Here is a 22,094-nt window from a genome sequence, read left to right on the forward strand (position 1 = left end):
CACACACACATACACACGCACACACACACACACACACACACACACACATACATACACAAACGTGCACACACACACACACGCACATATACACACACGCGCACACACACACACACACAAACGCGCGCGCGCAAACACAACACGCAAGAACAGACATACGAACATCAACACAAACGCACGCACGCACACACACACACACACACACACATAAACACACACACACACACACACATAAACACACACACACTCAAATCACACACGTACTGAAGACAGACTCACGAGTATATTCTGTATGCTGGCGTACACGTGCGTGCCGGGCTGGACCGCTGTCCCCTGGGAGTCGATCTTGGGCGGTTCGGAGAGCGGGTGGACCAGGAACTTCAGCCCGGCGTCAGAATTCCCGCCCGGCGGTTTTTCTGTGTACTGCTCCTGCATTTGAAACAAAAGAAAATGAACAAGACCGTCAACCAGCTGACCCTGACTCTAACTTCTGCCTTCTATTTTCTGATCGCTAACTTAAGATTAACTTTGTTGGACCTCCCATCCCCGGCTCATTGACCAATCGACCGTTGACCCCTTTTGGCCTTTGACCTCAACTATTCATTGACTTAATCTGACCCTTCACCCGATCTGACCCTTCATCCAATCTGACCCTTCACCTATTCTGGTCCTTCACCCAAATCTAATATTTGACCTAATCTGACCTTTCACCCGATTTTTGACCATTGAGCTTTTTTTTTACATTTATACATCTGACCCCTGAACTCTGACCTGTTGCACATCGATGACCAGGTATAGGCCGTTTCCTGACCCCGGAATGGTTTGTTTTAACCTCTTCTTATCGTCGCCATTGAAGGTCCAGCAGTTCCCATACGAGGTGAACACATGCGTGAAGTTCTGTGAACAACAAAACCACAGTTCAGTTCTGGTTTAGAAAGTTGTTTCCTCATAATTGCACAAAATGGGTCCAGAAAGAGTGAAACCCAGGCCGTTACTTTTACGTATCCATATGACCATATACGGGCGGATACGGGATGCCATATCCCTTATGGATACGAAAAAACCGACCCGGATGTAACTGTACCCGGACCCATTTAACCACATCGATCAAATGTATGTATATCGGAAAGTTTAATAAAATTGTAAATTGTAGCCGATTGTGAATGTATTATGCAGGTTTTATAAAAATAGAAATTGTCATCCTTCAAAAATGTCACAGGTAGATTCATTTCTAACGCACAGTGATGTATGGTTATAGAGTTGACAAGACTTTAGTATTTGGCATGATATGCTAAAATGTGAAAACACGGATACAATCATGTGGGAACGTGCACAGATATATTAGTTAACACGTGGGCATAAGGATGTTGACACGTGTACACAATGATGATAACACGTGTACACAGGGATGTTAATACGTAAACATAAACAAATATCAACACATGCAAATATGGATCTAAACACGCGTTTACACTCAGCTGGTAAACACGTGAACTTACATCTGCATAGCACCTTTTCCCTCTCCACTTGCACTCTTGCAATGTGGCCTCGTCCAGCACAAAACCGGCATTTAGAGTCAAATCGGCCAGATCAAAATTGGCAGGGATGGCTGAAACGTTGAGGCTAAAGGGTTGTATACAGAAGATACATCGTCAAAAGGTTAATCTTTTTTATAGTGGCATGCAGTGAGATCCAAGACTACTGTACCCATACATTTTGCAATGCGCTACAAGAAAAACTATGTACAGATTTATTAGGTCGGTTGAATTATGAGTTTGTTGTCTGGCTATTACGCGACATTTGCACGCCGTTTGGCCAAAAAAAGAAATAACGTTACGCTTGATAGGCAAACGGTGAGACTTTGCGCATCCCCGTCTTGTTTTCAGCCAAAGAAAAGGTATTGTTCTTTATATGTGTCACCGTTGATTCAGAAATAAGTTATTATATTTAGTAAAGTGCCACACTATCCTTGTCTATCAAAAAGTAAACTTGAAAAAAAGTAGCTAGTTTCCTGAGCACTTTATGCACTTCATGCAAATGTTATATACCGGATATTTGATTAAGGTCATTACATTGTAAAAGGTGGTTGAAACAGACCTTAATGCTAACATTACCTGTAGTCGGGCTCCTCAGGCCCGAAGCCTGCGGCCTCGTCATCGTAGTCGTCATAGTCGAAGCCCAACTCACCCACGTCGTCTCCTAGAAAACCTGCCGAGAGTTCTAAAACCTCGTTTATATAATCCAGCTCGCTAGGTGTCACCTTGGAGAGCTGATATCTGGATGGCACAAAAGGAGAGTTTTCATTGGCTGTTAGTATCAAACTCGTTGCTTCGATTCGTTGTATTGAAACCCACGCCTGAGCCTAGCTCATGTAACGAGTGTTTTTATCGGTGGCCTTAAGCATGTTACCTCCAATTCAAGTAACATATCTGCAGCCATAGTCTGTCTCAACTGACACTATAGAAGCAATGGATCAATTAATTTGTTCACAAAGACTGATTCTGTATTGTTATTGGACCAAATTAACCAATCGTCCGAAAATATATTTTTGAAACACGTTATCAAAAAATTACTTTCTGAAGAATCAGACTGCCGGGTTCAGACTGAACGGGGGGCGATATTGACTTCCAGCAACCTTTGATCCATTACTGACGTCTTGTATGACTTAAGTCGTATATTGAATGATCGGGTCAGGCAGCTGCTTAGGAAGATAATTCTGTTGAACCCAACTATTTAGTTGACTGTTGGCCGATTGTTTATTATATGTATATGTATATTACCAACTCATATAAAAATTCAAACATAAACTTACTTGTTAAAGTTACATATGGTGACGGCAGGAAAATCAAGCTCGTCTTTGAATTCGACCTTCATGCTGGTTACTGTATTGTAGCTGAAGTACGCCACAAATCTGCATACAGAAAACAGGACCGTTAACGTTATATTAGCATCATTTCACAAAGTTGGTAAAATACGAAATGTATGTCGAATATCAGTAGTACTAGGGCTGGGTACGGTGTACCGGTACAAAACCGGTTTTTCTTATTGGACCGGCCGGAAAAACGGACCGGGAAAATTCCGTGGACCGGATGTTGGACCTATTCGAGAATGAACAGATTGTATGATCAGGAATTCACCAGTTTGGGGGCTTACCGGTCGAAGAAAAAAAACAAGGGCGAAGTAGAGTAGAGTCTATACTATATAGGCATTTCTACGAAGTTTTCAGTCAATCGTACAGAGGCATTTAGCCTTGAAGGAATTAAAAGGGCCAGTGGGAGTCGAATACGCCAGAGAAAATATTTCTATGTAGCGAATTGGACGATTGTTTCAAGTATTGTACATTCACAAGTTCTAACATCCAGGTTCAAGTCCTGATCCTCAGGACCTGATCCTCTGGATCTGAACCGGACCTGGACCTGAATTTTCTGTACCGGTAGCCCGGTCCCTTAGCAGCAACTTATAATCAAGTTTGTAACATCTTCCTATCTTTTGGACGATGACAGCGCACTGTTTTCGCGAAAACGTGTCTCTTTTTTGGAGTGATTTGTTGAAAGACATAATTGATATAAACAAGAACGGTATGGTAATTGGTCATTGGCATTTTTCTCATGTGGTAGATGTGCTCTACATACGAATGATACCGGGTCATTTCCTGTAGGTTGTTATGAAAACGCCCATGTTAGACATGTATTTCTACAGCACTGATTTCAAATCTGTGAAATAGCTCATAAATGACACCATACGGTAATATACGACACCTTTCGGTAATTTGCCAAACTGCAACGCTGAAGGCTGCCAGGAACAGCACGACCCAGATAGCACGGTGGGCGGGACGCTTGGCGTTTATGATGTTTCCCGGGCCGTGAAGGGACGTGCTGGAGGCGTATTCATAGTCCAGGGCACCGTCTTCACACGAGCAGTATGTCGCCATCTTTAGCTGTCCTATATCAATTTTGAAGCAAATGTTAAACGAAAGACACAAAAAGAGCATCCTGTGGTTTAAAATCCCATCATAATTTCCCTCCCGAATGTATCTATATCTACATTAACTTAAATTGTTGACTGAAAAAAAAAACACTATTTGCTTTGCCCAAACTTAAGTGATACATTCTAAACAAAGCCTTTGAGTGGTTGCATTGGAAATACACTTGACATGTTTCTTCTTTCCTTTCACTGCATGGTGTAAATTAATACGTACGTGCAATACGCCAAAAAAGTAGTACTGTTACTCAAACAACTGGATATGGTTTTAGAAACGGTCAGATGTTTCGGATAGTAACTACTTTTTTTGGCATATCATACTACCTGGATGTCTAACCTACATCGACGTAAGTACGTGCAAGTTCGGAACACAATATGCCTCTATATAGCTAGCTCTATTGGAGTACAGAGTTACCCGCTCCACCCCAAGGGCGTTGCCAAAAAAATTCGGATACGCGCGGATCTGAGTAAAAGCTTAAGGTGGGGTCACACATGCGTATATATTCAAGTCCGTTTGAGGTGCGCATGAAGCTCTTAGTCTCTACCAGGCTCCACAGGTCGCGGGAAAAATAGTACAAATTGGACAAATATAGATACATAACATGCCGGATGAGTTAGCTGACCGAGAAGTATGGTTAGCGACCCAGCTAACTTCGCTGACATGTTACCTGTTTACGTTTGTCCAATTTCTATTATTTTTACAACGACCTGTGGAGCCTGTTGGAGGCAAATACTCTCATGCGCGCCTCATACAGACTTAAATATATACGCACGTGTGACCCCACCTTTATCCAGAATTTGATGAATCGCAAAGTACATGTGGAAATAACAATCAAATATTCAGGTTCAAAGAAACCGTGATTTTATTCAGCAGATCATAGCAAAATGGCCTTCATTCACGACGTTTTCCGTTATAGAGCACTGCACTCAAGTTTTGTAACTTATATTAACAGTGCCACATATACGGTACAGACAGAAGGTAAAGGTAGTCTTTTGCCTCCCCGACCGAAGTCAGGTACCCATTTTTACATCTGGGTGAAGTGAGGAAGGTCGTGTAAAGTGCCTTACCCAAGGGCACAACGTCGGGGCGGGGCACGATGGGGATCGAACTCAGAACCTCTAGGTACCGAGCCGAACGCTTTACCAGTTACGCCACGACTGACGCCTTATAGAGCTTTAACACCGAGCTTTCACGAATCAGTAGATATCAATAAGAACCAGCCGGACTGAAGAATTTACAAAATTAGCGCCACATTTATCAAGCCTAAAGAGGTTGGTTTATGTTAACAACGACTTCAGGAATGTACTACGGGTCAAAGACAAGAATTACCCTTGCAGTCGACCGAGTAGGAGTCATCACTCATGGCATTATGTACAAATCTACACAAAAGCTGCCCAAGGGGCATCGTATGGCCAAGTGGCTAGGCTATAGCCGACAAGAGAGCAAGAGTCCATGTGTTCAATTCGTATTATTTTATGCTATCTATAGACGTTAGATCCTTGAGAAAAACACTTAACACTCGACTTTCCTTACTCCACCCAGGCGTAAAAATTGGTACCTGACTTTCATTGGGGAGGTAAATGGCGTCGGAAGGGCGGTGGAGCGTGCATTGGTGGTGTAGGATCCGCCTTATAATACCGTGTCTAAGACACAGTTGATAACATTTCATTTCATTTCATTTATTTGTTTTACCAGGGTTGCATCACTTAGGCTTCAGCCTGTTTTTCAGGACTCCCTGGACACATATAGAAACAGACAACATACAATACTTGTGAACTACACAGTCACAGAACTTAACTTAGAAATAAGATAACAGTAAAAGTCCTGCCAACAGTATTACCGCATCAGTCCGTTTTTAAAAGTTGCTTGTGTTGTCTGTTGTCTCTGAACGGCAGAAAATTCGTTCCACAACGTAGGGCCCTGAAACTGCAGGCAACCTCTAAATGACTGGACGTAACATTTTAGTACACGTAAGATTGTCAGAATAAAGCTATAGGTATGACTTCTTAAATATGTTGCAGGCTTAAGGCAAAAGAGATGGTTTTTAACCTGACACACTATGTTGTATCTATGTCTGAGTAGTCTTCAATATAAAGTATTTTAGGGCTAACAGACCTGGATTTATGTTAACGGAAGCTTAAAAGAATGTTACACTGATAAGGGACTGAACACCGGTGGACCGTTCTATGGATGGTCACTTTGCCATGCCACAGGCTAGAACTGGACGCGTGAAGTGAATCAGGACATTAAAACCAACTAAGACAGGTGTGGGTGTTGGGTGACGACCAGTGCAGTCAGTCGTGAACAGCTCGAAGCCGTGGTGGTCTACTAAGGGTTGACACAGTAAAAACAGCTAGTCAAATGTTGCAGGAAGAACGGATTCGTAAAGACCGGAACGTTTGTTTTAGAAGAAACGAAGGGACTTATTCAGACAAAACTTTCTACATGCCCCGAACAACAGGCGTCGGGCGTGGCGTAACTGGTAGAGCGTTCGGCTCGGAATCTAGAAGTTCTGAGTTCGATTCCCGCCGTGCCCCCCGATGCTGTGCCCTTGGGAAAGGCACTTTACAAGACCTTCCTCACTTCACCCAGGTGTAAAAATGGATACCTGACTTCGGTCGGGGAGGTAAAAGACTATCTTACCTTCTGTCTGTACCGTGTACATGTATGTGGCACTGTTAATATAAGTTACAAACTTGAGTGCAGTGCCACATTGTCCTCGTCTGTCCAAGAGCATAATAGAAAAAAAAAAAAAAAAAAACAGGCCACGGGTAAACTATGATGCCTGGGTGCCAGACCGAACAGGGTGACCAGTTAGTTTGTTCGGCGGCCCAAGAGAGTCTGCCCGCCAATCTAAAATTTGATTCAATTTTTACCTTTGCCAGAATGGCTAAGGTTATGTTTTCGGTTTGGTGGTGTGGTTCTCCCCGTTTGTGAGCAGCATAACTCGAGAGGACTTCGATGGATGCGGCTGATATTTGGTGGGTGGGTAGGGGTGTGGAAGACGAAGGTCGAGTTCGATAATGGGCCTCCTAGCGGCTTGCTAAGGTACTGCAGCGGGACCTGCATGCTTGATATCTCGCGTTCCGGACATGCTGCGGTCGTGATTTTTGAGCGTTAGGGAGCCCTTAAAGCAGGGAGTGATTGCTGCGAGTTTGGGCCCCCTAGTGGCTTTCATGGAAGTGCAGGCGCCGGTTTAATTGCAAACTTTTGTCTGCGGACAGCATAACTCGAGAAGACTTCGACGGATGCAGCTGGTATTTGGTGGGTGGGTAGGGGTCTGGGAAACGAAGGGGGAGTTCGATAATGGGCCCCCTAGCAGCTTCCCTTGGTACTGCAGCGCAACTTCCGGGTGTGTTTTCTCATCTTCTAAACATGATATGGTCACGAATTTTGGGTGTTAGATAGCTCTTATGCTCAGGAGTTAGTAACATAAGTTTGGGCCCCCTAGTTGCCCTTATTCTTGGTCTACAGATTATTAAATCTTATGTGTACATAGCATGTATATACCCCATCATGTATAATGTACTGTCCCTATAAACAATTTTCTTGTAATCGTATCGTCTGGTTCATAGTCGTGTTGACCTCTTTTGCAGCAACTATGACCTTTGGGGTCACTTCTTGTCAATCTTACACTATAGGCTTGGGCATGAGGTAACCATTACACCCAAATATAGCCACAGTGCCAGAATGGCTATGGTTATGTTTTGTGCTTGTGAGTCTGTGTGTGTGTGTGTCTGTGTGTGTGTGTGTGTGTGTGTGTGTGTGTGTGTGTTAACAGCATAACTCAAGAAGCCTCGGATGGATCCTGATAATATTTGGTAGGTGGGTAGGGGTTGGGAAAACGAAGGTCAAGTTCGATAATGGGCTCCCTAGCGGCTTGCTAAGGTACTGCAGCAGAAACTCAATTTTTTATATCTCATGTTCTGGACATGTTGTGGTCGCGATGTTTAAATGGTAAATAGCCCTTGGGGCAGAGAGTAAGTGCTGTAAGTTTTGACCCCCTAATGGCTTGTTTGGAACTGCAGCCGCCGATTTCCTTTCAAACTTTGGAGGAGAATAACTCGGGAACGTGTAGAAGGATCGTCATGATTTTTGGTATGTAGATAGCCCAAGTAACAATGTACATAATGGAATACTAATTATTCAAATCAACAGCTAATTTGCATAATTAATGAGGAAAGTTTATAAATCCACTGCATTTCATGATAGGACTTTCAAACTTGTCACATATTTAGATGAGAAAGAGAAAAATATCAACGCATATTAATTATGCAATTGACCTCATTTGCATAATTAATGAGAAAATATGAATGTGTTGACAGATCGTCATGATTTTTGGTATGTAGATAGCCAAAGGGAAGACTTACATGATGGAATTCTAATTATGCAAATCGACAGCTAATTTGCATAATTAATGAGGAAAGTTTGTAAATCTACTGCATTCCATTATAGGACTTTCAAACTTGTCACATTTGTAGCTGAGAAAAAGAACTGTCAATACATATCAATTATGCAAATGTTGATCTCATTTGCATAATTAATGGAAAATATGAACGTGTTGACGGATCGTCATGATTTTTGGTATGTAGATAGCCTAAGTAAAAACTTACATAATGAGATACCAATTAAGGGGTATTACCAGTTTATTTGGGGGTTCAAATGGAGGCGGCACACCCTCAAGTCTAGCGACCATCTCTTCCAGGGAATTATCCTGAAGGAAAATAACTGTATATGGGGTGAGAGGATATACCTTCAGCTACAAGACCAACTGAGTTTCGATCCTTCAACTTCTCTAATTTTGAAAAATTATAGGGAAAAAACATTATTTTCATGTCAAAAATGATGCACAAAATCGGGCATTTTCGCATTGGATAAAACAGATGAAGAAGATTTTTCCGGCAAGCACGACTGATACTGCCAGAAAGAGGAAAATCTAAAGACTAATCCAGCCAATTATAATGAAAATTCTAGTACTACAGTTTTTTTAATCATCCACGGCGCGCGGCATTGCAACTTTGCTTGACACAGCGCTTCAGAGGTAAATCTAGGTCACGGGCCTCTTTACATTCAGGCGTAGGGATATCGCGGAAGCAACGCGCGGACCAAAACACAATTTGCACCAAAAGCACACCATTTCCTACGCTTTTCAGCCATGTAACCGTTTAATGTCATTTCGCAGGAAATAATGAGAAATGTCAACTCAAACTTGGGCCCTCGGAAGCCTTTCGTCACTTTTTGGTCGCGGACTACCACGGACCCCGGTCGCGGAAGAACTGGGGTGTGCACCGTTAATAGCTAATTTGCATAATTGATGAGGAAAGTCGATAGATCCACTGCATTCCGTGATAAGACTTTCAAACTTGTCACATATGTAGTTGAGAAAGATGGCAGAGAGTAAGTGGTGTATGTTTGGGTCCCCTATAATGTCTTTTCTTGAACTGCAGATGCCGGTTTTGTTTCAGACTTTGAAAGAGAATAAGTCAAGAATGAAAGGATCATCATGATTTTTGGTATGCTGATAGCTTAAGTGATGCTTGATACAATTTGATATTAATAGTGTAAATATGGATCTAATTTGTATAATCAATGGCAAAATTTTATGAACCAACTCCAGGCATATAAAATAAAATGTAATGAGTGACAAATTTATGTCTACAGACATCATTCTACATAACAAACCTGGTTTATTTGGCAAAGGTATGTGTTCGTGGAACTCTAGTTTATTCTAAATTTAATCTAATAGCACTCCGAGGAGTGAACGCCCGAAGGAGGGGACGGCAAAACTGCATCTCCACAGAGCCCTGAATTATATTGGCAGGGAGAATGAAAAACGAAAACTGATTGGCAGAGGCTTTTCTTTTCTTTATCATTTCTTCTATATTTTCCCAGTAGCTTTGATGGCTTTGGCATTTACAAGCCGTTAACTAGACGTTATGCGACATGGAAGTTGGCGCAGGCCTCATGATCAGAAACTATTGTAGAAATAGCAAGGAAACGTGTTGACCTATTTAACACTATTAAGTAGTATGCACTTCAATGTGAACAACGACAACAAACGTGCTGGCCTAGTTAACATTAGGCACTTCAAATTGAACAACAACAACAAATGTAGTCTAGCTAGTCTAGCAAATTTGATAAGTCCAAAATTTCTAATCGTGACTTTCGCGTTCTTTCTTTGCAAGCATAGATTGCTTATCATAACTGGTGTGGCTGAAAATGTTTCATTATTGTGTAATAATTCGCACATTTGGGGGCATTTTTTCTTTCGTTTTCTTTACGATCAGAGGAAATGGAAAGTGTTGCTACAGACATAGGCTTAGGGTAACATACTCCACCATGCATTCCTGTTCACGCATGGCATATCCAGGTTAGAGGACATTACCGAATAAGGTGGTATCTCACTGCGCTTACGTCACTGCGGGATTTGAAAGATACTCACTCAACGAATTTCAGAGATGAAGAACGAATTATCATACAATATCTAAATTATCAAAAATCGCAAAAATAGAAAGTAAATAGCAAAACAGTGACGCAGTGACCGAACCCCGCAGTGACGCAAGCTTGACGCAAGTGCAGTGAAATGCCACCTTGATACCACTGTCACAATCGGACGACGATTTTTCGGCAAACGCCCGAGCCTCGCTTATGATAATAACTTTATTGCACAGCAATTGTACAAGGTACAAAGTATGGCTTATATGTGACAGGGACGGTTTTCAGGTGTAAAATACGCGCAACCCTCTGTCGATCTTAGATATGGCCGATCTTCCATCGATACGCCCAAAGATCGTGGATAATGTGACAGTGGTATTAAGCCCCCTTTACAAATCAAGAATTTAGCTCGGCCGAGTTGTCAGCGAGCTCTAAATTACGAGGAGGCATGACCCTGATGCCTACGAACAAATGACAGAGTTTCTTCGTCAGCATCAGGGTCATACCCCCTCGTAATTTGGAGATCGGTGACAACTCGGCCGAGCTAAATTCTTGATTTGTAAATGGGGCTTAAGGACGACAGTCAGCGTAAAACAACCGAAGAGGGACATTTCAAATAACCCAAATCAGACTGTTGTATTGTAAAGGTGTGACCATGGTATATCGTTTACGATCGTTTCAATCGTTTAATGCATCAATGAATCGATGGAGGTTAGACATCTAGGTAACAATGCGATATACGATTTTGCAATAGGCAAGACGTTAGATAGCATCCACTAGCTTTCGTAAGTGACACCACTGGTAACACTAAAAATATCTTGTTGATGAACAGCGGGTTTCATACCCTAACTATGACTTGATATGTAATGGAGGTGAGTTCAAAGTTTATATTATTTTACCTGTAGCTGTCGTACAAGGTCAGGGCACAAACGTAAAGAGCTCACCGACTTCCTTAAGGACCCTTGAGATCTCCGGAAGGATGCACCTTAAGAATTCTCCGCGAATAGATCAATTATGTACTTAGACAATAAGCCTATTTGCATTTACCAGTACGCATGCGCGGAATTTCCTTAGCAACGAAAAAAGTGAGATAAACAAGTCGCGTTCGACAGGGCAGCGTGTGTCCAGGTTCAATGTTCAAGTGTCGAGATTTTTAGCCTCTACACGGCGTTAACGGCAGCTACCCGCCTGGATCTGATGTTCCAACGATGTCCTAAACCTTGTGTACCTGAAACACCGTGTTCAGTTTCGCTTCAGAGGAATTTACGGTACGTTTTTTGACGGTATCCAAGCAAGTGTTACCACAGTTAGTGATAACGCATGCATCCCTCCCCCATGCACGATGCCATCTATCTTTGCCGCTTACTTCTAGAATTTTTGTCCAACCTCACTACAGCCAGGTTTTTGTCTGTAAAGGTTTTTGTCTGTGACATAATTAGGAAATTTTAACCTACGTATGTTATAAACCGTAAAAATGTTAGCTAAAATGCACGACCTTGTGTCTTCACAATGATGAAAGCCGATATGGTCACTGTCTCGTGATCTCTTGTGTCCGGACATGACCCCGCTTGCACTGACTGAGGAGCTTTCGTACTGTGACCAACACTTCGATTAGAAAGATAAAAAATGTTAAGAACCAACAGCGAGTACACTAATAATCGCAGTAAATGGATTGGATGTCCGTATTAGTATTAAACTGGTGCTTTAGGTTGAAAAATTGTACTAATAAATGTGCAAGCAAGGTCGCTGCAAGTTATGCAAACGTGACGGTGGGGAGGGGTGCATGTAGAATGTGCATTGAAGTGTATTGCGCTTTAAAGCTGTATTTTTTGTTTAAGTGTTGATATTTGCTTTAATGTTTCTTCCTTTTTTTTTAAGGTGCCGGAGTTCAACATGAGGCTGTGTGCAGTGGTCGGCCGTAATGGAACATATCAACCAAGGCGGTTTCAACCTTCTTGTATCAACTTTAAAAAAAGGAAGTCAGGGACATGTCCAAATAAAAACATGGAACAAAAAAAGGATTTTGATGATGCAACTGTCCCCAACCTTTCCAGCTATGCATTTCCCACTGACAAGAAAGACCCATGGTCGGACAAAACTGTTCTTGCTCACAGATTGCCAACACTTGGGTTCGCTTCCTGTCTGTTACACTACAACCACTGATAGTATGGCCAAGTAGAGCTGCAATTTCCAAGACCTTGCCACCACAATTCAAGAAACAATGTAGTAGAATAAGATGCATAATTGATTGTACAGAAATATTTATTGAGAGACCTAGATCTTTAGACTTACAAGCCTCCACATGGTATGACTATAAAAACACAATACTTTAAAGCCGTTTGTAGGGATCACACCAAATGGGCACATCTCCTTTCTTTCAAAGATCTATGGCGGAAGAGCCTCTGATGTGTTCATTACCTGGGACTGTGGCTTTTTAGATTTGGTTGATCCAAATGACGTTATAAAAATAATGGCAGATAGGGGATTTCCAATCCAGGAGGACCTGATGCTGCTGAATGCAACACTAGAAATACCACCAGCAGCATAGGGGAGGCGACACATGACAAGAGACAAAGTAAAGAAAACAAAAACTGTTGCAAACTTGAGGATCCGCGTAGAGCGTGCTAACAATCGACTGAAGGACTTCAAAATCCTGGAGGGTACATTTCCCATAACACTCATGTCAGCAGTAGATGACATTATCAAGGTCTGTGCTGCATTGGTTCGGAACCTGCAGCCAGACTTGGTCAAATAAACAGTTGGCATACAAGCCATTCAAGTTGGCAGAGATAAACGGTATTGAATTGCTGGCAGCTGAGTGCCAGTGACTTTTTTAATGATCCTTTACTGATTATGTTGTGATAGCAGGAAACTGTGACCGATGATAATAATGACAATGTAATGAAGATGTAATAGATAAAAGTGGATCCTTTCTGTAACATGTCCTCAAATGTATTCTCAAACATTTTTCATACATTAAGTTGTGAGTTCTGTACATTTATGCTGCCATACTGGTGGTGATGTAGGAACATATTTTTTGGAATAAAATCAACGGGATCTTACTTTTGCCTTTGTTCATGAAGTGGCTTGTGTAATGGGAAATGATTTATCGAACAGACAAACTAACAAACTAGCAGTAGGAGCTCACAATAATTATGTTTTCCCGATATGGATAAAATTGCTCTTGCTGGTGTCTTCTTTTCATTTCTTTTTCTACTGTCAGGAACCAATCAGAGCTTATAACTGTCATGAACCAATCAATTTTAGAACTGCATTAGCAAATTAGCAGTATAACTATGAAGAACCGTCCTGTGTCTTAGCTCTTCATGTGTATAAACTTCCGCCTCCTCATCCATTACGGCCGGAACGAAAATGAAAAAAAAACTCCACTTAACGTTACTTCATATACTGTCAGTAAAACACAAACACACGTCTTACACCAGACTTCAAAAACTTAAAATTATCTTTATTCTTAACTGACAGTTCTAGAATCTTCTTTAGAACAGGTGTACGTTCGTACCTGTCAGGTGGGAACACCTGCGGCGCCGCACGGCGCGGCGCGGAGCGCCATCTCCTTAAACAAACGCTGACACTACACACGCGTGACGCAACACTGGGTTGGCAAGTTATCTCCCAAAATGGCGGATTTTACCCGTCATGCATTTCGCGCCGGTAATTGCGAATAGGCTTATTCTTCTTTGCTACCAGATGAGTGTCCACATTCAGTAAAGATCGCATATGTACGAATTCATGCCGCGCCCTCGCCATTTAACATTGACTTACCTGTTTAGGCTGTCTTCCGTTGTTTCCTAGAAGGACGGCTCAAAGTCTTAAGAAAACTCGTGGTGCAATTCAGATCACGTAGTAGAACGCACGTTAGTACCAACTTAAGGTCTTTGCCGTTGTTTTCTAAAAGTCACGTAAACATTGTGTCCATCGTCTAAAGATGACATACGAATCTGTCAATGCATACGTCGCAGGTTGATAAGTTCTGTGACAAACTATGAGAGTTATTCCCGTCGCGACTGCTCCGGGTGGTAATGCCGGGTGAAACGGTAGTGGCGCCTTTGAGCGCCGCTGAGGTGTAGCGGCGTGGCACGGTAGTCAGGGTAAACACCTACACTCCAGTGATCTGCACACACCGCTTCAGAAAACACAGGAGGGGCTTGTACGTTTTGCTAATACCGACCTATATGTGTTACGTTTTTTTGTTGTCGTAGGATTTCTTGGAGGGGTACCGTATTTTTTAGGAAAATACGACAGGAAAACCACAAGGTTAAACGACAATAATTCACGTCACAATACTGTCCAAAGAATGCCCACGATAACCTCCAACCAGTGGCGTAATGTATGATATCAAACTTACCGTTTGACTCCCTCTGCCGGCTATAATTCCTGGCCATCTTATGGCACCGTAGGATCTGCTTGGAGATTATGTCCATGACATTTGTTTTTATTTCTATCAATATCAACTTTTATACAGCATTAACAGCTGGACTGGCAATGTACAGAGAATACTGTAAGTGCAACAGTATAAAAAATTAACTTCGTATTAGAACTTCTGCATGTCTATCTCAAAATTATAGTAACTATTTTTTCAGGTAGTATGTTCGATAGTCTTACTGTTGTTGGAAAGAACGTTATATGCTTGACAGTGTGAGAGTTAGGAATCTCTAGTATGTTCTTGTGCTTGGATGGAGAGTGGAGACCACTGCACCGCATTGTCTTTAGGGACGAGACCATTAAGGGGAGCGACATGCTGCTTAAAGTCGTCGTTTGACTTAGACCAACATGTAAACAAACAAGATGCACTGTTGTGCCAACGCCGGTTTAGGACAACCACACCTTCAACACATAAAAGGACCAACCATGCAGTATGCTACAACTTAAAAGATTAAATGAAAAACCAACATGAGCTATTTCATCGCAAGACTGAACTTTAATTGAGCATACTTATTTCCAATAAATTACACATCTCAATTCCTAAAATGATTTAAATTTACATCAATAATACAGGTAGTGCTTGGTTAATATCTATGCTACAGGAAACTCTCAAAAGAGCTAAGTCAGAGAAGGAATGGTAGTACACAACTCCTGAAAAGAAACTAAGTACTAAATGTTTTAATAAGTTTCTCGTATTTTGAGTCTGGCTTGTCTGCAAAACTGTTCTAAAATATTGCATCGATAATTCTCCTTACAAATTGCAGCTTTAAAGTTTAAAAAGTTTGCTATGAAGTCTAATTGAAGCAAATATCATAACCTTTCATCATAGAACATATATGACACAAATGACCCCTCCGCAAAAAAAAGAAGAAAAAAATAAGATATATCAGTACCTCGCTACATGTACATACTATTGAAGGCTTCTTTAAATATTACTCTAAAATTTATTTTGTATACCCTGGTATATACGTGCACTCACACAACCAGAATATGCCATCGGTAAAATTGTGTATTTTTAAACGTTACAACTGACAAGGTTTTTTTTTAACTTGTTCATGTCATTGCACACGTTCTTCTCTAATCTTGACTTGATAATAATATCACAATATCACAGTTCCTCTATAATGTTGTGACCAAAAAGAAAACATAGAAAGAAATGAACCACTTAACATGAGAAGGGGTTGCTACCCAAGTGTCAAACTGTTTCAGTTCAAAACCTAAATAAATTGTATGCTGTTTGTAATTAAGAACAATTCTTAGAGCTTTACAAGTAGTTGTTGTGAGGCTGTTAATGGGGAGTCCTTATACCTGAAACCCCTATCACAGCCTCCAACTGTCAAAGCAAGTTGTTCTCACATTCTAAACACAACATAACTCTATCCATTTGGGTATGATTTAACTGAAGTATTTGTAAACAAACTAAAAACTTGAAAAGAAAAAAGAAAGTTCCATGCCATCAAATTTTCCATTTGAGTCTGACATTACGGTAATAGTTCGACTTTTTACCAGACTACAACAGTTACTATACAAGAGTCTGATACTGTAAAACTGTCAATGTTTTGGTCACTACAAAATGCAGAACTCCTACCATCTATCTGTACAAGGGCCTATACAAGTATCTGAGCCTAATATACAGTGTGTACATCGTTCTCTATGAACTATACATATGCATCAAGTCTCACATTTCTCAAACTAAGTCACACAATCTTATTACAGCATTTTGTCATATTAAAAAGTTTGCATTATCATTAAGATGAGAAAATTATCTCTGAAGTTCCAATTTGAATAAATGAATATCACATTCAATTGTGTGATCATTCAAAAAAATTTCATCAAGTTTTTCAGAGTGATGTCATTGGGACACCAAAATTGTAGCCTCTCAACATCAAACTTAAAATCACTGCAGCAAAGATTTTGTTCTATCTTCTGCCATCTACTTCCTCCTCTCAACAATAAACTATAAACCAATTTGGATGCTACATAAAAATCATTCTCCCTATCACTTTACTACATCTGTGTAAACATTTCCCTTTGTGGTCACTGTACCAGGGTTAGACAAGTTTTCTAAATTTCACTTGTCCTATCGGGTAGGCACATAAAACAATGCCCAAACCAATTTTTTCTAGCCTAAAATTCCGAATGTCACTTTTATAGGCATTTTCACATCCAGCAAAATGGAATTAATATTATTGCCTCTATTTTTCTATGTTAGCCATTGCTTGATGTCTTGACTGTAAAATGTAACATTCAGGTATATCGAAATCTCACTTAATGGACAAATCCTACCATTGGGTAGGTCATACAATTGGCCGATCAGCACTTTCACTTGCCCTGGACAATAGGGCCAGGTCCAATCCTGTGTACAATCGAGTACTCAGTCTTATCAAGATGACTGCCATAATTCAATAATTATTACATAATACTGATAAGTTCAGTTCTGTAAAGTGCCTATTTCAGTGGCCTATCTCTTATCAAATCTAAAAAATGTAGAGATCGACATATCCTGTACATAATAAAATTACAACTGATTCAGATATACGAAGTACAATTTATCAATTCAATTTATCAAACTCATATTTCTGTCAAAATCCTTGGTCCACTTCTAAATACTGCAGCATAAGGTTTTTTAATTGTTTTCTATCAGTCTGAATGTATCCATACAGAGGTTAAGGAATAGGTAAGCTGAGGTCAGACTGAATGTATACCAGATCTTTTCTCTCCTTATGAAAATATGCATAATAATATTTTCCTCAACATTTTTATGAATTTGCAAAAAACCCACTCAAGTTTGTTCTGATCTAAGTTCCTTTCAATCAATTCAGAACAGGGATACTGTCACTCTTCATGGTTCTGTTATTAAGTTACAATAATTATGACTTATTGGTAAGAAATGAGGTGTTATTGTACGTAGGTGTTGAACACTAAGGTCTGTTGATACATGTGTTTCGCACTCAGGTATGTTGACACATGTATATTTTCTATCAGATGTGTTGACACATGTGCTCAACACTAAGGTGTCTCAACACATATGCTTAACACTAAAAGGTGTCTTTAACAAAAAAAAAAATTGTTTAATACCCAGGTGTGTTAATACATGTGTTTAACACTCTGGTGTTTTAACACATGTGTTTAACACTCAGGTGAGTTGACAAATGTGGTTAACGCTCAAATGTAGGTGTTTCAACACATGTTTAACACACATGTTTTTAGTGCTCAAATGTGTAACTTAACACATGTTTGCAACACTTGGGTGTCTTGACACATGTGGTTAACACTCAGGTGTTTTGACACATGTGTTTAATGTTCAGGTGTGTTGACACAATTGTAGTTAACACTTAGGTGTCTAAATACATATGTTTAACACATGTTTTCAACACTCAGGTGTGTTGATACACTTGCCAGTGTTCATCATGTGGAGGTAGGTAGAGTTGGTTTTCTCCCAGGACCACTGCTGCATGGGGTTCTTGTGGTTACACTCGCTCAGGAACAGGCTCTTGCTGTCACTGTTCCCCTCCAGACAGCTGCCTGTCACCTTATGGAGCAGCTGCTGTTTCTCCTGAAGACAGCAAAAATGTAAGAAGGAATGTATGAGAAAAAGCCTGGCATTCCTTTGTTTAGTTATTCTCTCTAAAAAATGTAACATGATGCCATGCAGTCTCTGCTGCAGTACCAAGGATAGAAGACAGGTGGTGCTGTCAAGCAGCCCAAACCTCAACCATTGTCTTCCCATGACCCACATGCATGCAAAATACATGTATCATCACAATCCATGTAACCATTTAATTTATACGGTTATCCTAACATACACAACTCAGAGGTGAAAGTAAAATACTTTAGTCCCTGCTGGTTAAAAAATTTCACATATATGTAGCAGCAAAATACTTAAGTTTGAATTGTAAAGAAACAATTGCAGTAAATTGCATTTTGTAATTTTCATGGTGAAAAAAGTTTAACCGTAAAATTGTAACACTGCAAATGAGTTTTGCAATTCTACTGTTTGGCAAATTTGCTAGAATGACATAACTTAAAACACACAAAAAAAACCCTTTGTAAAAAGGTAGTTTCACATTCAATTGTTTTGTTCACAGCCGTTGAGGCAGTGGGTATGTTATCTAATGTATTGTGTCTAGGGAGCAGCATTTGAAGGTGGAACCCATCCCTCTTCTTCCACTGCCTTTCACTTGGAAGCCCCAATCATAAGAATTCTCCAAAATATGACATTAATTAATGTACCATAACCCACTGACCTCATAGTACAGCCAGTGCTGGTTTCCCAACATCTGATGACAGGCGAACAGGATGAGTGTCCCTCCCTTCATCTGGGCATCGAAACAGAACGTGCGCCCCTTGGGACGGATGTCGTTGTGCCAGCTCATGTGGAAATTCTACACAATAAAAAAGACCATGTCAAGATTACAACAATAACCTTTGATCCTTTATCCAAAAGAGTTATAAACTCTGAAATGAGCAGGTATTATTTTCCAATTATACATAGCCCTTGCCAAACTGGTCTGTGGTGTGGCTTTAATGCCGCATTATACGCTCCTCAACAGAGCATTTTCAGCCTTAACCGGGCACTAAGTTGTTTCCCACTGGACATTGCATTAATGCCCAGTTGAGGCCGGGCCCATTAATCATCACTCATCATCTGGGTCTTTCCCTGAGTGCAGGACAGGCCAGTACCCCACCCCTGACAGCTAGCTAGTGGGGGTGGTCACGCCACATTAACCCTCAGGAGTACTTGTGTTGCCACCCTTCCAAAACACATGTGCCTGAAATTAGTCTCCAAACAGACCCTACTGTGCCTTAGAAATAGTATCAAAGCTGGCAAGGGACTTGTACTCCAGTGCCTGTTTGACTGCCTTAGCCGGCTATCTCCCTTTGGCCTAACACTTTGCAGCCGACTTAATTCTGCAGTATGTTTGTCATTTGTACAGAACTGAAAGAGAATGGTCCACCTCTGTTATGCATATAGTGTATACCAAGGACGTTATGTATACCCATTATTATTGACTGTGGCAAATAGAGCCTCCCTGGTGTGCAACAAGCTGAGGGCAGATGTAGGTCAGGCAACATGTGCTGTTGGTCTTAGCTATATCACAGATGTCAGGCTCATGAGGGGAGTCCAGTTGTAGGTAGATTAATTATGACAGTTGTACAACTGAGCAAGGACCTGATTTAACGTCCTTGAACTGAGCTATTGAGATAAACACCAGCCTCTCAGGATCATCAGTACAGTGTATGGTACAATGTATTGCTCTTCTTGACCAGGGCAGAGAATGGTACATGTCCATGGCCCCAAGTTTACATGTATGTCTTGACTGTTCTGAGTGTGGAACTTCTTTAAGTATCAATATTCCCTATCATGTGTATTGTATATGTAACATGTAAGATGGGTGTGCCTAAATACCACAAACGACCGTGTGTGACTATATAACCCCCTTGATGTGACAGTGAAGTAAACTAAAGAGGACTCATCTCAACAATAGAATATTTTTTCTTCTTAAATAAATGAAGGACTATTGATCAATAGAGCACTTCAACATACATGTACATATGCATCCATAGCCTGTGTGCACCTCTCAAGTCAAAGTCAAAGTTCCTTCCCGCGCCTGATGGCGCATAGGGCGGCGCCCATCTCCGTTTCAGTAGCCCTTGGGCCACACAACGCAATCACTACAGCAGGGGGCTAGTCCACTGGTAGTGGTGTGTGTTCAACTTCCATACTCTTTCCCGAATGCTGAGTGCTAAGCAGAGAAAGAAGCATGTACCATTTTTAAAGTCTTTGGTATGACTCGGCCGGGGTTTGAACTCACGACCTACCGAATGCAAGGTGAAGTCACTCTACCCACTATAGGCCATTTACCTGTGCACCTCTCACAAACGGTTTTATAGTAGACGCAAATGTGCAATGTAAGGTGCACCGGTGGCAGAAAGCACATGCAAACTGGAACCACAACTAAAAACAGTTATATTGAAGACAAAAAATCTTCTCCACTCATGGCAATGCATAGAAGCACCAGGAGCAATCAGCTAGATAGAGACATTACCTCCTGTAGTGGGGGAGTATCCTGTGTTTGTTTAAGTTAGTTCTGCCAGATGAACCATGTAATTAGGGGGCTTCTCAAGTGGCAGTTAACACTGCAGACACCAATGGTGACAGATGTAGGTCAGTTTAGAGAGCTGTGTCATGCCTTAGATACAAGTTACAATACAAGTGTGTGCTACATTCTGATAAACACTGTCCACTGCAAATGGTGACAAAGTTGTATAGCAGCTGCTATAATCTCAGCAAGCTCTGTGCTCACAATGTACAACTCAAGGCAAAGGAAAGCCATAATTATGTAGCTACCTCTGCCTGCTTTACAATTGTGGTCACAAATGCACTCAGACATATCCAATCCCATCGTAAGCTTTGCTCCCACATCCACATTGTATCCACATCTGTGTAGCAGCATCTTGGCTAGTATGGCTAGGTTGCCATACAAACCTTAAGCCTTCAGGCTTTAGGGCAATGACTACAGTATTAGAACCCTTAGGCTGCATTCCCTTTCTTGTGGTTACACATTGTTTTACAACGGAGATACAGAGATATTCAAGTTTGGGACTTACCTGATTGTCAAAAAAAGGCAGCATGAATGTCTAAATGTTTGTAAATTCCAAGCAAGCAAATGAACCAAGTATTTTTAATGCGGGGGGGGGGGGGGGTCTGGGTAACGCTTAACAGTGGATTCAGGAGGCCCGATAACGCTTAATGGTAAGTTCAGGAGGCCTGGTAACACTTCCGTAAATTCAGTAGGGGTTACAAAGCATAGCAGTATCATTGACCCGCATTCCCAATGGATGCAAAATATCTGACTAATGACATTATGAGAAGGAACAGGTGCCCAGGAACCGTGTGAACGACAGGGACAATGTCCGCTGCATCAATGACATTTGCTCCCCTGTGGCAGTGTTCTTGCTACAGAGCTGGTGATAGCAAATTTGTTAGGTGGTTGGGGGTGGGCTGCACTATTGCTGACAAAATTTTCAGCGCATGGAGCACCAAAGGCGCGACGCATCCAAGGGGGGTCTGGGGGGATTGCTCCCCTGAGAAAATTTTAAAATCACGACCCTCTTTTAAGCTATTGCCTGCATATTTCCGACAGACTAAGCTAAATTACAAACTGTTATAGCTTTGACCTCCACCCCCAACATATTTTTGAGCATTTTGAGCTCGGAAGGCACGAGGCATTGC

At 41.2% G+C, this 22,094-nt stretch overlaps 2 protein-coding genes and 1 long non-coding RNA gene across 3 annotated transcripts in view; 1 reads left to right on the forward strand and 2 right to left on the reverse strand.

Annotated features, from left to right (window-relative positions):
- Positions 1 to 249: 249 nt before the first annotated feature.
- Positions 250 to 3,935, reverse strand: LOC118420143 (acid-sensing ion channel 5-like). The gene is made up of 6 exons (XM_035826851.1): positions 3,756 to 3,935; positions 2,810 to 2,908; positions 2,112 to 2,273; positions 1,497 to 1,620; positions 769 to 894; positions 250 to 426 (listed from the first exon to the last, which is right to left on the reverse strand). The coding sequence occupies exons 1-6, from the start codon at positions 3,926 to 3,928 to the stop codon at positions 250 to 252; spliced, it is 861 nt and encodes a 286-aa protein (XP_035682744.1). The 5' UTR covers positions 3,929 to 3,935.
- Positions 3,936 to 11,431: 7,496 nt separating this feature from the next.
- On the forward strand, positions 11,432 to 13,476 carry LOC118419936. Its single transcript, XR_004831696.1, has 2 exons — positions 11,432 to 11,682; positions 12,293 to 13,476. It is a non-coding gene; the product is annotated as an uncharacterized LOC118419936 (long non-coding RNA).
- Positions 13,477 to 15,340: 1,864 nt separating this feature from the next.
- LOC118419095 (polypeptide N-acetylgalactosaminyltransferase 10-like) overlaps positions 15,341 to 22,094 on the reverse strand; it is an 82,975-nt gene continuing 76,221 nt past the window's right edge. Inside the window, exons 11-12 of the mRNA XM_035825378.1 lie at positions 19,105 to 19,242; positions 15,341 to 18,413 (exon numbers count right to left, since the gene is read on the reverse strand). Of these exons, the coding sequence (XP_035681271.1) occupies positions 18,228 to 18,413; positions 19,105 to 19,242 (324 nt within the window). The 3' untranslated portion in view covers positions 15,341 to 18,227. The remainder of the gene's footprint in view (positions 18,414 to 19,104; positions 19,243 to 22,094) is intronic.

This window comes from Branchiostoma floridae, chromosome 7 (assembly GCF_000003815.2).
Source record: "Branchiostoma floridae strain S238N-H82 chromosome 7, Bfl_VNyyK, whole genome shotgun sequence".
Classification (NCBI taxonomy): domain Eukaryota; kingdom Metazoa; phylum Chordata; class Leptocardii; order Amphioxiformes; family Branchiostomatidae; genus Branchiostoma; species Branchiostoma floridae.

Bases quoted from the DNA above. Each gene is read 5' to 3' on its own strand.
- LOC118420143 (XM_035826851.1), bottom strand. From the start codon at position 3,928: ATGGCGACATACTGCTCGTGTGAAGACGGTGCCCTGGACTATGAATAC. The intron at 2,909-3,755 runs GTGTCGTATATT...TTCTGTATGCAG, and splicing joins GTTTGGCAAATTACCGAAAG to ATTTGTGGCGTACTTCAGCT. The intron at 427-768 runs GTCAGAGTTCAG...TTTCAAATGCAG, and splicing joins TGGTCATCGATGTGCAACAG to GAGCAGTACACAGAAAAACC.